We start from the raw sequence: 17102 nt of genomic DNA, 5'->3' as shown, positions 1-17102 counted from the left end.
GGATGAATATATCATTTCTGTCCCTAAACTGAACTATTGTCATCTCTAAAAAAAATAAAAAGAGATGGTTAATTTGAGTCTTTTTTATTGTTTTGTGCAGTTTTGAGTTTTATTAGCTTATTTTGAGTCATATAAGTCTAGTTAAGAGTCTTTAAGTCTAGTTAAGTGTTTTCAAGCCTAGTTTTGTGTTTTTCAGTCAGTTTTAAGTAGATTAGCAATCCTCCTAATCCTCGGCCTAGAATGGTGTCTACTTACATCTTTACTACAATTATCAATAAGAAGGTTTAATTTGAGTGCAATTTTATATCACACCAAGTTTTTGGTGCCATTGCCGGGGATTAGCAATTTTGCTAATCCCCTCTGTTTTCTTTTGTTTTTGTGTCTTTTAATTTTGGTTATTGATTTTATTTTGTTTTATTTTGTTTAGGTACTAGTTTATGACTCGAAGTTCTCAACCTATTCGTGCACATATCTTGGAGTTTGACGACGATTTTGAATGAACTTTGAGAAGGAAGAGGAAAGAGCCAGAACTTAGTCCACCTAGTTCTAGCTCAGAATCTGAAGTAGAAGAGGAAGAAGAGGCCACGACTCAAGACGAAGAGGAAAACCCAATCATAGATAATCAAACAATCAAGGAACTTTTAGCCTTGGGATTGGACAATGTCGTACCCCTATGCATTCAATATCCTAGGGCAGCCCAAGACAAGACTGATAAGTTCGAATTGAAGTCTAGCTTACTGCATCACATTCCAAAGTACCATGGGCTGTCCATAGAGGATCTAAACAAGCACTTGAAGGAATTTGAAGTGGTTTGTTCAAGCATGACCCCAATCAACATGGATGGCAACATTTTGAAGATGAAAGCTTTTCGATTCTCTCTTTTGGAAAAGGCTAAAGATTGGCTCTATGAATTAGCACCTGGAACTGTCACATCTTGGGAAAGCATGAAGAAAGCATTCTTAGATAAATTCTTCCCCACTTCAAGAGTCATTCTTTTGAGGAAGAAAATTAGTGGCATTCAACAAAACCAATGAGAGTCATTTCCAGCGTATTATGAGCGTTTCAAGACTCTAGTTGCATCATGCCCTCAACATCAAATGAAAGAAGAGCTTCTAATTCAACATTTCTATAAAGGACTTCTTCCAATTGAGAGACAAATGCTAAATGCATTAGCGCGAAGAGCTTTGGTTGACAAAACACTAATTGATGCCAAGACCTTAATTGCAAATCAAGCCTTGAATGCACAACAATACGAGGGAGTTGGACAAAAGGACATCCCACGGCAGCAACCACAAGTGAATGAGGTAAGTGCAATTTCTGAAATTCAATCTCAATTGACTAATCTTACTGTTCTTATGTCATAGGTTGTTGATGGATCCAAAGTGCAAAAAGCAAGTGTATGTGGCGTGTGCACCATGCAATGACACCCCTTTGGGCAATGTCCTCAATTGATATAGAATGAAGGATGGGAAAGTGCCCATGCCGTGGGATTTCAAGGCCAAAATCAGCCCAAATATGATTCATATGCAAACACTTACAATCTGGGATAGATAGATCATCCAAACATGAAATGGAGGGAACCTCAACAACCTCAACAACAAGGAGGATTTCGTCCACCCCGTGGCATATTTCAAATGCCATTCACACCAATGCAACCTCAACCACCTCTGGTTTAACCAAATTTAGGTATGTTTTTGGATAATGATAAAGTTATTCAATTACTCACCACTTTGACGCATAGAGTGCAAAATCAAGTTAAGGAGGTGGATGAATTGAAGAAGCAAATGGGGCAAATGGCAGAATTCATGGGCCAATTTAGAGAGCAAGGAAAACTGCCAAGTTCAACCATTATGAATCCAAGAGGAGGATTTGAAACCGCCAATGCTATCACGTTAAGAAGTGGCAAGGAAGTTGGAATCACTCCACTACCACCCAAATCAAGCCAAAATAAGGATGAAAAGCTGCTGCAAGAGGACGACGACAAAGGCAAAGCCACGGCAAGGGTGGAGCAACCCTTGCCGTAGCCACTCAATGCCCCTAAGCCGTCCACCAAAGGTAAGGTAGGTCCAAATTCAATTGTTTCTAATGTTATTCCACCAAATGCGCCTTTCCCTCGCAAATTTTTGCAATCAAAGAAAGAAGAGAGTGATAAGGACATTCTTGAGACATTTAGAAAGGTGCAAGTCAATATCCCTCTCCTTGATGCAATCAAACAAATTCCAAAGTATGCCAAATTCTTGAAAGAACTTTGCACAACAAGGAAAAGGATTTCGAACAAGGAAATGGTGCATGTAAGTGAAAATGTCTCTGCAATGTTACAAAGGAAATTGCCTCCTAAATGCAAAGATCCAGGTAGTTTCACTATCCCTTGTGTAATTGGTAATACAGGTTTGAACATGTTACCATGTTTCTACCACATAAAAACAAAACCTAATTAGTTTAAGAAACATGGGGGACCTTTTGGAGAACGCAACAGATGCTGCTTTGGTGCTCTCCTTATTTTGTGTAACCTCAATTTCAAATTTTACTAATTTGAAATAATCTATCTCATTCAAAAGGTTTATTCATTTGTGTTTTTGTTTGAGCAATCACTCTTATATATTGGTGCTACTAAAGCTTTTGGAGATAATTTTGTTATGTATTTTCGTCTTCACACAAACCGATAACCGACCCAAACCAACCTGCCACTGTCGGTTAACCAACTTGATCGGTTTTAGACGCAACTTGGTTGGTTTCGGTTTGCAATTTTGACCCAACCAACTAGATCGGTTTAATTTCGATTTTGGCCCAAAATCGATCCAACCCAACCCGTGTCCACCCATAATTTTAAGAATGAGACCGCATGGGATTTAATATCAACGGCAATATCAATCTTCCACCTAACTTTTGTCATTTTAAAATTAATTAGTCCTAATAAAAATATGAAAAAGAGAGATATCTTGAAATTAAATAAATCAAGAGAAAATAAAGGAACAAAAACAAAATAGAATTTGCAAAAGGAGAAAAAAAGAGTTTGAGGGAATCATTGACCGAACAAAATATGGACAACATTCCTTGTTTTTCTCATGTGAACATTTACTTTCGTCCAAGAAAAAATAGGAAAAGTAATTGTACGTATCCAAGACACATTACTGTGTGGACTGTGCGGACGATGGAGTGGTGAATTCGATTAATTATCAGTTTGGTTGAAAGTGGTTTCAAAATAGTTGAAAGTGTTTTTTATGAAAATATTTTTGAAATTAATTTTTAGTAAAAAAAAATACAAATGAATCGTAGAACAACATTTGAAATTCTTCTTACAAGAAAACACATAATTGTAGAAAATACTTTAAAGGCTTTTGAAACTTAAAAATATTTCCTCTAAAAGTGATTCTAGATATACTCTTGTTGCAGAATTAAAACTATATCACCCGATTTATGTAGTTGGACGAGAAATGGTACATGCAAGAAAAAATATGAACATGCTACTGTCAAAGTTGGATTTACTTGAAGCAAGTCTCCAACGTTAATAATTAAACCTCCAGGCATGGGCTTCACATCCAACCACTCACTCCCATGCCTAACTTGCAACCCAGGCACATGATTCTGCAACAAAACAGTTATAATCCCAGGATCAGTATGTGCAGTAATCCCCACCGTTCGATCAGGCTGGGGACAATAAGGATAGCAATGCGCCACAAGCACCCTCGTATCCGAAAAGGTGAGCTCCTTAAACCTCCTTCCCTCCAACCCTAACCCTTCTGAAAGCAACTCCATCACGCCCGTTGCCACCTTGGTTGCATTGAAATCCCATGCAACCACCTCTTCCCTACAAGTCTCAGGTATCTCCTCCACCTCCGGCCTCTCTGGACTCATCCACACTTGTAACGAGTCGTGCCAGCTGGCAGCCGTCTTGCGGTACAAGTCGTTGTTGCTAGCATACATGACCCCCTTTCCCTCCTCTCGCTTGTAGTACTTGGCTTTGACCTCATGGGGCTGGTCGTGGAACGCTTTGATCGCGTTGACCGTTTCGCCCAAAACAGAAACGGGCACCCCGTGGTTGGTTACTAGGAGGAAACCGAAGTTTTTGGTGGCCGATTTCACTTGGTCAAAGTTTTTGGGGCGGTGGGCAGCGGAGTTGATGTGGGCAAGGTCGATCATGGGGATGTTGGTGGTGGTGTTTTTGCTTGAGGGTTTGAGATCGGACAAAGTTTGAGGGTCGTGGTTGAAAAATTGAGGGATGGGAAGTGATGCCAGAATCGGAGAGGCCCTTGACTCCCATCTTTGACTCGTCGAATTCTTTCACTTCCTTCATGTGGTCGTACAAAGTGGCATCAATATTTATGGCTGCCATTTTCTTAGCACAACTGCTAGAATCAGAACATTCAATCCAATATAACTATATATTTGTGCGTCTCCAATTATTTAATCTAACAACATATAAAGGCGGGGATGCGTTTGGTGCTCTTTATTTTTAATCGTTTTTTGGTGCCAAAGTCATGAGCTCACTGAAAGTTCTATTTTACTTGAGAGCAGTTCCACTGTTGCTATGTTTATTGGGTAATCGGCAATTTAATCCCCCAAGTGAATAGTAATTGTCTTCAATAAATAGTAATTGTTCAAGTGCATCTTCATCTCATAAACTGAATAGCTCAAGCAATTTGTATTAAAATATTATTATTTTTTATAAAATAATAAATAGTCATTTTATTTTTAAATTCGGATAATAATAAAAGATTGGTTGAAAATATTGAAATATGGTGTGAGGTGGAAGAACATGATTAAGTATTTATAGAAAAAAAATTATATTTTTTTTATATATTTTTGTATTTTTAATTTAATTTTTTAATAGTGATTGATGTCATCATGACATCACATAACCCAGGGCTTAGGTTAGGCAATTCTGGACTAGACTAGACTGATAAGAAAGAGCGTTCTTAGCAATTCCATGGTTCAACGCCAGACTAGTTTGGATGATCTAACGAGGCCCAGAGTCTCACACGAGTTCGAGTTATTCTCATTTAAGTCTAAGCATACCAAACATGGGATAATAATCCTAACTAATCCAATCCCATTTAAGATGGTGAAATAAACACACCCATAAGGTTTTCCACAGAAAAGGAAAGACGTAGAAAGCATGATAAAACATTAGATAGAAATTGTAATTCTTTGTTGCAGTGTTAACATGTAATATATATGATAAAATTTGAGTACTCACTTTTTGATTTTGTGAAATGATATTATAATACATGTTTTATTGTTTTAAAAAGTAATGGATATGTTATTTAATTTTTCTTGGACTTTAGAATCGTCTAAAGTCCACGAGTGAGATTCCAATTATTATCCATATATGTAATGTTAGAAAGATTAAATTTGTAAACTAAATTTTATACATAGAAGTTGATGATTAGATTATTAATTGGATCATAAATAAATGAATCTATGATTAAATTTATAATGTTAGAAATATTAAATTTGTACACTAAATTTTATACATAGAAGTTGATTGGATTATCAACTTGTAATCTCAATTCTCTAAAACATCTTCTCTTCAGTTTATGCCTTCTAATTTTTAATTTGTGTTTATTGGATCATAAATAAATGAATCTGTTAGGAATCTCTGACAGGTGGGAAGATTAGTTTAGAATTAGTGGGAATTAGTTGGGAATTGGGTGAAAGGAAGGTTGGTTAGTTAGAAATTAGTACAACTTGTATAAATAGTGAGAATGTAAACGAAGGAAGCAATAAATGGAATATTGTTTGTTACCCCTTCCTACTACTCCTCTCTGTGCAAGAAGAAGACGTCGAGTAAGATCGTAACAATTGGTATCGAGCCAGTCGTTCCGCTATCTCAATCCTTCTCTGTTGCATGGCGCGGCAAGCTTCGAGGAAATCTATGGAGTCCAGAGTATCAAGCTTGGAAGATAAGTTCGACGAATTCAAGAAATCGAATGAGGAGTTTCGATCGGTTCAGTCGAATTTCAAGACGAACCAGGACCAAATGATGCTACAGCTACAATCAATCATGACACGATTGAATTGCGGGATTGTGGGCGATTCGTCCGAGGTGACACACAGCGATCCCCAGATTCAAGAAAGGTTGCACCTTGACCCCAATCGTCAAGATACAGGGCAGAACATCAACGGCCTCCATTTTTTAAGATGGAGTTTCCAAGATTCAATGAGTTTGATGATCCAATGGAATGGGTTTACAAGGCGGAGCACTATTTCGACTTTTTCAATATCGAAGAATCCAAGAAAGTCAAGATGGCATCATTTCACATGGAAGGAGATGCACTGCGATGGTTCAAATAGGCGAGGTGTTTGGAAAACTACTCAGATTGGCATGATTTCACACGGGTCTTATGCCAAGAATTTGGTCCTTCAGAGTTGGACGAATTTGAAGCAGACAGGGACTTTGAGGGATTATGTGATAGAATTCCGACGACTGGCCAATTGAACGAGGGACATCAATCATGTACTGTTGAAATCGTGCTTTGTGGGAGGCTTGAAACCAGAGCTGCGACAGGATGTGAAGATTTTAAGGCCTCGAGATGTGCTGGAAGCTACTGCTTTTGCGCAGCAATTGGATGCTAAGATTGCAAATCTTAAGGTGAAAACTCTTTCTAAAACCACTTCAATTTAACCCAATTTTCGATATCCACTGCAATCTGTCAATTCTAATGCACCATCTGAGACTCAGATGAAACCTAGTAACATCAGGAGGATGACACCTGAGGAAGTAGATCATTGTCGATGAAATGGTCTTTGTTTTCATTGTAAGGAGAAATATGTTAGGGGTCATACTTATGAGAAGAAGCAGTTGTTGTTAATTGATGTGCAAGATACTATATGTGATGAGCATGAAGAGTTAGAAACTGAGGAACCTAAAATAACTGCCTGTGTATTATTTGGTACTCATGCCCCCCCTTCCATCAATACTATGAAAGTCTGTGGTTAGATCAAGAATTGTCCAGCCACTATACTAATTGATTCTGGTAGTTCCCATAACTTTGTGGATGTGCGATTGGTGAAAAGGCTACAAACACAATTGGATACTAAGCACTTGTTTAATGTGAAGATTGCCGATGGAGGGAAGGTAGCTACTAAAGGCACTTTAGCTCATGCTTCTGTTAAGATTCAGGACTTCTAGTTCATTACAGATTTGTATGCTATTCCATTGGGGGGGTGTGACATTGTATTAGGGATCCAATGGCTGCGAACGCTTGGTCCTGTTCTTTGGGACTTTGATAAGTTGTCCATGCAATTTTCCAGAGATTCCAGAACATTTTGCATCCCAAGTAATGCTAATGTTAGTAACAGCTTTGAGGATATCTCAACTTTACAAATGCAGAAATTATTACAACAAGAAATCACCATAGGTGCAGTACTTTACAATTGGAAACTGAACCCAATGTGCAACACATGGAATCACATACTGCCAACTCTATTTCTGAAAATCTCACATATCAACAGCAGTTGGAGTTGAATGAATTGTTAGCCAAGTTTGAAGGCATATTTCTAGCACCAAGTGCCCTTCCTCCTTCTCAAAGTCAAGACCACAGAATTCATTTGGTAGAGGGCAGTGTTCCACCAAATAGCTGACCCTATAGGTATGGTCCTATGCAGAAAACTGAAATTGATGAGTGTGTGAGGGAGCTTTTAGCAGCTGGGTTCATAAGGGTAAGCATCAGCCCTTATTCTTCTCTTGTGATCCTAGCTCGAAAGAATGAGGGGACATGGACGATGTGCATGGATTATAGAGGGCTTAATAATATCACAGTCAAAGATAAGTTCCCTATTCCTCTTATTGATGAACTGCTTGATGAGTTATTTGGTGCACAATTTTTCTCAAAGTTAGATTTAAGGGCAGGTTATCACCAAATAAGAATGCACCCTCAAGATGTGGAGAAAACAGCCTTTAGAACACATGATAGCCATTATGAATTTTTGGTCATGCCATTTGGTCTTACAAACGCTCCAGCCACCTTCCAATGTCTCATGAATGACATATTCCGACCCTACCTAAGGAAATTCATTCTAGTAATCTTTGATGATATTTTGGTCTATAGCACCTCTTGGTCTTCACATTTGCAACATTTAAGAGTGGTTCTAGAGACACTACAGCAACACTCTTTATTTGTGAAACTCTCGAAACATGCATTTGGCAAAGATCAAGTGGAATACTTGGGGCATATAATGTCCAAGTATGGTGTATCTGCAGATCCCACGAAGCTGGAAGTAATAGCTTGGTGGCCTACACCTACATCGGTCAAAGCGCTAAGGGGATTCCTTGGATTGACAGGCTACTATCGAAAGTTCATACCTCAGTTTGGAAAATTAGTGAGCCCCATTACTGGCCTCACGAAGAAGGATGGATTCAAATGGTCAAGTGAGGCTACTGCAGCCTTTAATAATCTCAAACAAGCAATGCTTTCACCACAAGTTTTGGCTCTACCAGATTTTACCAAACGCTTTGTAATCGAAAGTGATGCATCCGGGTATGGTATTGGAGCAGTGCTACAACAAGGAGGAAGACCATTAACATTTACCAGTAAAGCCTTTTGCCCGAGGAACCAAGCTCTCTCAGCTTATGAAAGAGAGATATTGGCAATCATACATGCAAGACAGAAATGGCAGTCATACTTGGTGGGAAATCATTTCATCATTCAAACTGATCACCACAGTTTAAAGTACTTCTTGGAAGGTAGGACCCATACCCTTTTCAACAGAAATTGGTCACCAAGTTACTAGGGTTCGATTATGAAATACAATATAAAAAGGGTTGTGATAATCAAGCTGCAGATGCATTATCAAGGGTAACTCCTGAAGTGGTTAGCTTGCAGGCCACGGGTTCCATCTGTGCTATTTCTTATCCTTACTCTTCTTGGTTAGATGAATACGACGGCATACTGAGAATGACACCTGGATTATGGCCAAATCACAGCAAATCTTACAATCTCAGGGTGTAGATGCTCCAATTGGTATGTTGAGATTCCACATTGACAATAGGTTCTTAAAGTACACGTGTCGAATTGTTTTGAGTCCATTTAGTCCTTGGAGGGATAAGGTTTTTGTGGAGTTACATAAGAGCCCTACAACTGGTCATGAAGGATTTCTAGAGACTTACAAAAGGATTTCCCGAGCGTTCTATTGGGAAAGGATGAAGAAAGACATCGAAAGTAAAGTGGCAAGCTGTGCTATTTGTCAACAACGCAAATATGATAACTTGTCACCCCCTGGTCTCCCGCAGCCATTACCAATTCCAGGAAAGGTATGGTCTGACATCTCAATGGATTTCATCACAAATCTTCCCCCTTGCAAGGGTAAAACGATGATTTGGGTAGCGGTGGACAGACTATCGAAATATGCCCATTTTACTGCATTGAGTCATCCTTATATAGCTTCCTCAGTGGCTCAACACTTTGTTGACAACATATTCAAGTTGCATGGGATGCCACAGTCTATAGTGAGTGATCGAGACCCAGTGTTCATGAGCAAGTTTTGGAAAGAATTTTTCAAGTTGCAAGGTTCTGAGCTTTGTTTCAGTTCGAGGTATCACCCACAAACGGATGGGCAAACTGAGGTTCTTAATAGGTGCCTGGAAACCTACTTACGATGTTTCTGCACATTGCAACCAAAAAAATGGGTGTTATGGCTGTCTTGGGCTGAGTGGAGTTATAATACCAGCTTTCATTCGGCCATTAAAATGACGCCATTTGAGGCAATGTATGGGTGTGTTCCTCCTCTTGTACGCAGTCGAACAATCATTGAAGGAGAGGGACAACATCCTATCTTTACTTAAGAATAACTTGGCAGCAGCTCAGGAGATGATGAAAGTTCTGGCGGATAAGAAGAGAACTGAAAAGGTCTCCCGAGGTTGGAAATTGGGTTTATCTCAGATTAGCGCCTTACCAACATAAGTCGCTGGCTGCCCACCATTTCCACAAGCTGCAGCCTCGTTTTTATGGGCCATTTCAGGTACTAGCCAAGGTGGGCAATGTGGCCTACAAGATCGAACTCCCAGATCATTCTAAGTTACACTCTGTATTCCACGTATCATGCTTGAAGAAGTATTTGGGAGAAAATGTGCAAGCCACAGTTGCTTTACCTGTTCTCTCAGACACTGGAATATTACAAGATGTACCTGTTGCGATCCTAACTAGGCGAATGGTGAAGAAGGGCAATACTGCAATGACAGAAGCATTGGTCCAATGGCAGAACCACTTAAGGTATGATGCAACTTGGGAGAATTATCATGAGTTGAAATTGAAGTTTCCAGAAATAGTTCATCTTTGAATTCCTTGATGAAATTTTTTCTTTTGGAAGTTGTGAATGTAAGCTTGGTTTCAAAGGGGGGGTATTGCTAGGAAGCTCTTACAGGTGGCAAGATTAGTTGAGAATTAGTGGGAATTAGTTGGGAATTGGGTGAAAGGAGGGTTGGTTAGTTAGAAATTAGTACAACTTGTATAAATAATGAGAATGTAAACGAAGGAAGCAGTAAATGGAATATTGTTTGTTACCCCTTCCTGTTACTTCTCTGTGTGCAAGAAGAAGACGTCGAGTAAGATCGTAACATAATCTATGATTGAATAAAATGAGTTGATCTTGTGGAATTCGTCGAGCTCGTCATAATCCACATCCCAAAACGCGCTAAATGCATCAGTTGCCGTATCAATCATTGGCCTCCGGCTTCTCCAGTGGCAGCAGAGATGGAGTTGCTTTCTCTACCGATTTCGCTTCTTATTCTTTCGGCTTGGATTCTTTGATTGTTGAGAAACTCAAACTCTTCGTTGTTGTCGTTGCATCACCTATGTTGTTAGACGTGGGATGCTCGGGATGGTGGTACAAGTGCAGAAGGATGGTCGCGGTCTTGCTTCCATTTCACTCATATGGATATAATCATTTTTGAAAGAAAAAAAAAAGTTTTTAATAATCAAAATATTATTTAAATAATTGAAAAATTAGAATGGAAGAACATGATATAGAAGAAGAAATCAAGCAACATGAAGTCATGGATGTGATCGGATTTTGGGCTTTGCATGGGCAAGGGAAGGGGGAGTTGTGGTGGTGAGCAATGTCAAAGGTATTCTTCTTATTTTTTTATGGTGGGTGTGCATATATGGTGTGTGGGAATATAGTAGAGTGCTCCTTTTATTTTTTATGGTGGGTGTGAATATATGGTAGGTGGAAAAAGAAGACAAAGAGATGGGCATAATCTCTCTCTAAAATTATATAATAAATACCTTGAAAACAAATTTATTAATTTCTTTCCTCATATACCCCTCTTATTAGAAAAGATTTTTCAATGTGACCATCACACGAGGTGTTACATCACATGTTGTTATATAAATTATGGAATATGTGTATTAAAAGGTTAATAACTTAAAATTTTAAATTTTTCATCATTTATATAAAAATACATGATGCACCATCTACACAATTAAAAAGTTTCTCTCTCATCAGTTATCAACTGTTTCTTCTTTTCTTTTATTAATAATTTTGTTTTGTTCAAAAACCCTCGACTCACCAACTCCACCTTCCCTCACCAACCCTCTTTCCACCAGCCCGATAAGCACCCATGGCATCCATCATCACCAACCTGCTCCCAATGGTTCCCGTTCCCTGATCATGCTCCCAGACCCCACCCCTTGATATGCCAACCCATCTAACGATTATCCCTCTAACTTTAGAGATGGGATAATGCTAGGAAACTAAGGTTTTAAACAAAATTTACAAATTAAATAATAAGTTATTAATAGAAAATAAGTATGTTAATCAATAATTAAATAATAATTCAATCATCAATAACAATATAATTTAATTTAAAATTTTGATATCTCGCATTATTCTAAGACCTGGTTTGGTACTGAGGTGATTCTGAAAAAAGCTGCTATAAAAAAAGCTGGGAGCTGTTTTTGTGTTTGGTAAACACTCAGCTTCAGCTTTTTTTCACAGTTTTGGGTGAAAAAAAGCCAAAAACAAGAAGCTGCAAAACCCAGCTTTGAAAAACCGGCTTTTTTTCACATCTGTTTTACATAAAAGTTTACCAAACACTCTAATACTGCTTTTTTTTTTTTCAAAAGCACTTTTACAAAAAAGTTTACCAAACACTCTGCTGCTTTATTTCACAGCTGCTTATTCTCACAGCACAGCAGAAGCAGCTTTTTTTCAAAGCACAGTAATACCAAACCAGCCCTAAAAAAGAGCACGGGCATGATGTGACAACCTCTCGACGTCAAATTGATGTACTCTCTCTCTCTCTCTCTCTGCTGAAATTATCCCTTCCCCACACACACACTGACACAACCACCCACCCCCCGCTTCCCAAATTGAAATGGAGGTGGATTACCTGCCCTTTCATTTTCATACGTTTTCTAAGCTTTTCTGTTTATGTGATCACGGTTAAGTCACATCAATATTTTATATTCTTATTATTTTTTGTTTTATTATTTCTATAAAATATTGATGTAGCTTAACTATGACCATACATCACAGAAGGATATGAGGAGAGTATGAAAATGAGAGCGCAGACAATCCACCTCCAATTGATGTAACTTTAGAGAGGGCGGAGGCATGAAAACTTACTTATCCCTTACATTAACTCAAAGACTTAATGCATCTAATTTAAAACATTTTTATTCATTGACTTCATATTTAAACTGTAATTATTCAATCAAAATTGGGATTCAAATATCACAATGTATGGTGAGGAAAGCCAAGCTTGGCTAAAGCCTATATTTGGCTAACGAGTGTGTGATACCCCGTTTTTCTCCCTAGATTACTATAAGAGCCTGACAGCTTAACCAAGCATACATTTCCCTTAATATTTAGATCAGAACTCCAAGTTTTGGTTCATTTGCTTAGGAGCATTCATACTCCATGCGGCGAGGGTTTGTACAGTAACAGGCTCAGTCCCATTGTTGAACACAAACAATTGAGCATCATCCTTAATAGCTAAGGTGGGATAAACCCTGGATAAGATGCATGTTTTTCCACCAGCTGCAAAACTTTCAACAACTGAATGATCAATCTGCAATTAGAAATCGCGAAAAAATTATATTAGTTTTGGGTTCTTAATTAATTAATGACTTATAGAAAATGATCAGTATTTAAACTGACAAAGGAAGAGTTCAAGTTATGCGTACCAAACTTCTTAGAGAAATCTTCTTCTCAGCAGCTAAATCTACATCTACATAGCCAGCAAATGATGGTCTATACTGTTTGATGTCAAACGGCCTCAAAGTAGAACTGCCCCATCCAAATATTTTAAGGGTTAAATATATTTAGTAAACATAATCCTAGATCAAAGTTAGAATTAATAAGAAAGGTAGATAGGACTAGGGCAAAAGACAAACCTTTTTGCATCAGAGCACATGAGAACCTTATGCTTGTTCTCCTTAGTTTTGAAAACCCTAAAGAACACCGGAGTAAACTCCTCTAGGTTTTGTGACGCCAACGTCGCAAGCCCAAACGGACCAACCCCACCTGGAACGTTCGAACGTTTTAGGGCACAGACTGATTCTGCATCTAGCTTCTCCCAATTAGGATCAAACTCCTCGGCTTTGTCCAAGCTCCCTAATGTGAATGTAACATCAACATCGGCCTGAGCAGCAGTTATTCCTTTAACTTGAACAAGTTTTCCCTGCTTCATATTTTTTATGTCGTTCAAGTCGACCTTTTGTCCCCTCAGAGTTTCTAATTCTTCAATTGGCCATTGCAGCACTTGTTTCCCACTCGGGTCCAGCCACAAAGTCCTTGGAATTGCCTACGAAATTATACCACCCATGAAAAAAAAAAACATTAAGGGATCTCCATGTAGTTCTACATATAATTATGTTGCTAGTTAATTATAGAAAACAATAACTTGTTTCGACTACATTGTAGATTATATTGATAGAGGTATGTAGGATCCATTGTTTATAGATAACGGACACATTTGTTGGCACTTTTTTTTTATACATGTTGACCCTTGTATACAATAAAATTCTCATTTTTATTAGAGAGTGTGTCGGCAAATGTGTCTAAAATAACATTATTGTCACCAATATTGTGGTCATTGTGATTCTTTCAAAACTTTATTAGAAAGTGAGTGTGTCAGAATATCAGCTATCTTTATTTAAAAGTACATAAATAAATGCGTCAGTTTTGTGCATCTCAATAACATTACGTAAGTAATGTGGCCTAACATTCCCTTCTAAAACTAGTGAGAGGGAAAAGAAATACTAGGCCTAGAACAAATAAGCAATTATGATATACCTGAATTCCAGCCCATCCCTTAGCCGTGTCATCATCAGCTGAATCAGACTCATTAGCCCAACCCCACAAGATCCTCCTGTTCTTTGAAGAATCAAAAAAAGTCTTTGAAGCATAAAAATTCCCATAATCGAATCTCAATCCCTCCCTGCCGTCGACCGAAGTTTTATCCGGCTCATAGATTTCAGTCTCAGGCTCATATTGCCCAACAGTGTAGTACTCATACCTAGTTTCATCAAGACTCACTTTAAACACATGCTTCACATCGTTGCCAACTCTCGACGTGTCCAATCCATTCTTGCCGTGCAAGGCAACGGGAAAAAAATCGGGGCACTCCCACATACCGGTTAGGGGAGCAGAGTGAAGAGGGTGCTTGGCCTTGATCCAATGCTTAAAGTCAATGCTTCTGTACAACCAGGCCATCCCTGATTTCTTTCTTTTGCCACCCACCAACATCCTCCAGTGACCGTTATGCCACCATGCAGTCGTGGGATCACGAAATTGGCTCGCATTCATGTCCGAGCTAGGGAGGACTAAGGGGTTGTCATCGGGTCTGTCCCATTCGCGAAGGTAGGGGTCGGAAATGTTCACTGGAACTGCGTAGCTCTGGATCTGACGCTTGTCATTGTCGAGGCCAGTGTAGAGGATGATCGGCCTGTTGCCGGGAAGAATGGTGGCGGAGCCAGACCACGTGCCGTTTATGTCAAAGGATTTTGAGGGGAATATGGCGTTTGGTAGGGCTTCCCAGTTGATGAGGTCTTTAGAGACTGAGTGTGCCCACACTATGTTTCCCCACACTGAACCCTTGGGATTGTATTGGTAGAATAAGTGGTAGAAACCATTGAAGAACATGGGTCCTGTTCAATTTGTATGTCAAAGCGGAAAAGATTAAAATTAACAGGTAATTAAGGGATTAACTAAAAAGCGCTTCTATTTGGACCCCATTTACCACATTGCTTACCAACTCTCTAATATTTATACGTGAGTTTCATACACACAAGTGGAGTCCATCTCTATTAAAGAGGTAGTCAGCAATGTGGTCAAAATGTGATACAAATAACATTATTCCTAAGGTACTCACCATTTGGGTCTGTCGATAGAAAATTGTTCGATTATTGGCCACCATGGAAATTGGAAGCAAAACAAAAGAGTCAGTGAAATAATGTGATCTTTAAAAGATTTAGGAATGAACGTAGAATAATTATTAGTACTGCTATGGTGACTATGATGATGTATTAGGGGAAGTAACAAGCAATTAAGAAATCTCACATGCACAATAGTGCCTATGTAAATATCAAACCAAAAAATAACCAGTTACTTTTCAATTATTTTTCACTAATTTTCGTATAGCATTAAGAAAAAGTAGAAGAAACCTCCAGGTTCATTAAGAATGTTGCCAACATATACAATTATATCGAGGTCACAAATTACGTGCATGCTTGCCATTTATTCATGAATTATCTGTTAGGGCAATGATGGCTTCTTCCTTCATGCAGATCGGGATTAAACTGTCAGCTGATACAAAACTTATGAATAATTCCTATCTATAAACTTCTATTTACAATTTATGAACCCTGGATCAGAAAACCAAGCATGATGATTTGGAAAAATACCGTTAATCCAGTGCTTTGGAGGTTGGAAGTGGTAGGCGGTTCTGTGGACTTGGTTCACCTCGCCGGCAGGAACATTCTGAAGCCTAGAGTAAATCCTATGCGACCCTTCTACTCCATTGTTGTTTGTGATCAGAAAAACACATGAAGCGAATAAAAAAACTGGAGCTAACTTTCTTAAGATATCCATATTTAGAACGTGCAATGAGAAAGATAAGAGGAGCTATTGGATAAATAGGGATTGAGTTATCTATATATAGATCTAGGCTCAGCGAGACATAAGGTGGTATTCGTCACGGCGGTCAATACGGAGAAGAATTTTTCTTGCACTTGTATGAGGCCGTCTTTCATGCACATTCATGATCACGCTTTACTCCTATTAATATAGTAAATGTGAGACACTTGTTTCACGCAAAGGTGGTTGATGTCGAGCATAATAATGTGAGACACTTCTAACTGCATTAATAGACATAGTAACAACTTTTTTAAGAAAAACAATGCAAAGGGTATCTAAAATTATACTTTTGATTTCAGTCATTTTCGTGCAGTTTCGGTTTTGACAATTTTCAACTTCTAGTGCAACACATCCGGTAGCGCTATGTCAGATTTCTGTCTTGATAATTAACAGGGTTATCGATGTGGATCGGACTCAAAAGTGTTGAGAGTAGTTCGTCAAAACAAAAACAAAAAAAAAAAATTGCAGGTTCCTGGTCTATCGTACTGAAAAGCTTCGAGGCCATCGTCTATTTTTCCTCATCCGGCATTTCTTTCAAGTGGTTTGCCCAGCTAAGATTTATTCCCTCTTCACATGCCTGTCCCCTTTTGACATTAATGAAGTAATGGAAACCTAAATTGTCTTAAAAATGATTCAATATATCTGGCTGTAGACATCGAAATTTCAGTTAAATAAATGTTCACCAACAAAATTAAAGTTTCGACATGTCAGGGCATACATGGCATACACCATGTGTCTACCGAAATTTCGATGTCTACACTAACTTCGAATCCAAGCTATCACCTTAGGCACTCTGACATTAGGCTAAATCTCTTCTCTATATCCTTAAAACATACAAGTAACAGTAGGTATTCCTTTAGCAGGATAATATGCTTGTGACCCGGGAGAAAGTGCAAAATTTTGAATATGAAATTAGGAACCTTTCAATGCATTCCAATTTTTCGAAAAATATTCAGATTCAAAAATTTTACCATCTGGAACACCATTCCTTTTCTACTCATGAGTTCTTAACCGTCGATGGT

The 17102-nt window shown here is 38.5% G+C and overlaps 1 protein-coding gene and 1 pseudogene across 1 annotated transcript; both read right to left on the bottom strand.

Moving 5' to 3' along the window:
• Window positions 1-3372: 3372 nt before the first annotated feature.
• Window positions 3373-4333, bottom strand: LOC137713361 (1-aminocyclopropane-1-carboxylate oxidase homolog 1-like; annotated as a pseudogene).
• An 8136-nt stretch (window positions 4334-12469) lies between these two features.
• On the bottom strand, window positions 12470-16035 carry LOC137713593 (beta-fructofuranosidase, insoluble isoenzyme 1-like). The gene is made up of 6 exons (XM_068452912.1): window positions 15849-16035; window positions 15317-15325; window positions 14239-15092; window positions 13338-13747; window positions 13128-13230; window positions 12470-13012 (listed from the first exon to the last, which is right to left on the bottom strand). Exons 1-6 carry the CDS (start codon window positions 16033-16035, stop codon window positions 12815-12817), a joined length of 1761 nt encoding a protein of 586 aa, XP_068309013.1. The 3' UTR covers window positions 12470-12814.
• Window positions 16036-17102: the final 1067 nt, after the last annotated feature.

This window comes from Pyrus communis, chromosome 13 (assembly GCF_963583255.1).
Source record: "Pyrus communis chromosome 13, drPyrComm1.1, whole genome shotgun sequence".
Lineage (NCBI taxonomy): Eukaryota > Viridiplantae > Streptophyta > Magnoliopsida > Rosales > Rosaceae > Pyrus > Pyrus communis.
Note: the sequence above shows the minus strand (reverse complement) of the source record. Positions and strands in the feature narration are given on the sequence as shown.

Excerpts from the sequence above, each read along its gene's own strand:
- LOC137713593 (XM_068452912.1), bottom strand. The coding sequence starts at position 16,035 with ATGGATATCTTAAGAAAGTTAGCTCCAGTTTTTTTATTCGCTTCATGT. Across the intron at positions 13,748-14,238 it reads AGGGATGGGCTGGAATTCAG|GCAATTCCAAGGACTTTGTG; the intron begins GTATATCATAAT and ends ATAATTTCGTAG. Across the intron at positions 13,013-13,127 it reads AGATTTCTCTAAGAAGTTTG|ATTGATCATTCAGTTGTTGA; the intron begins GTACGCATAACT and ends TTCTAATTGCAG.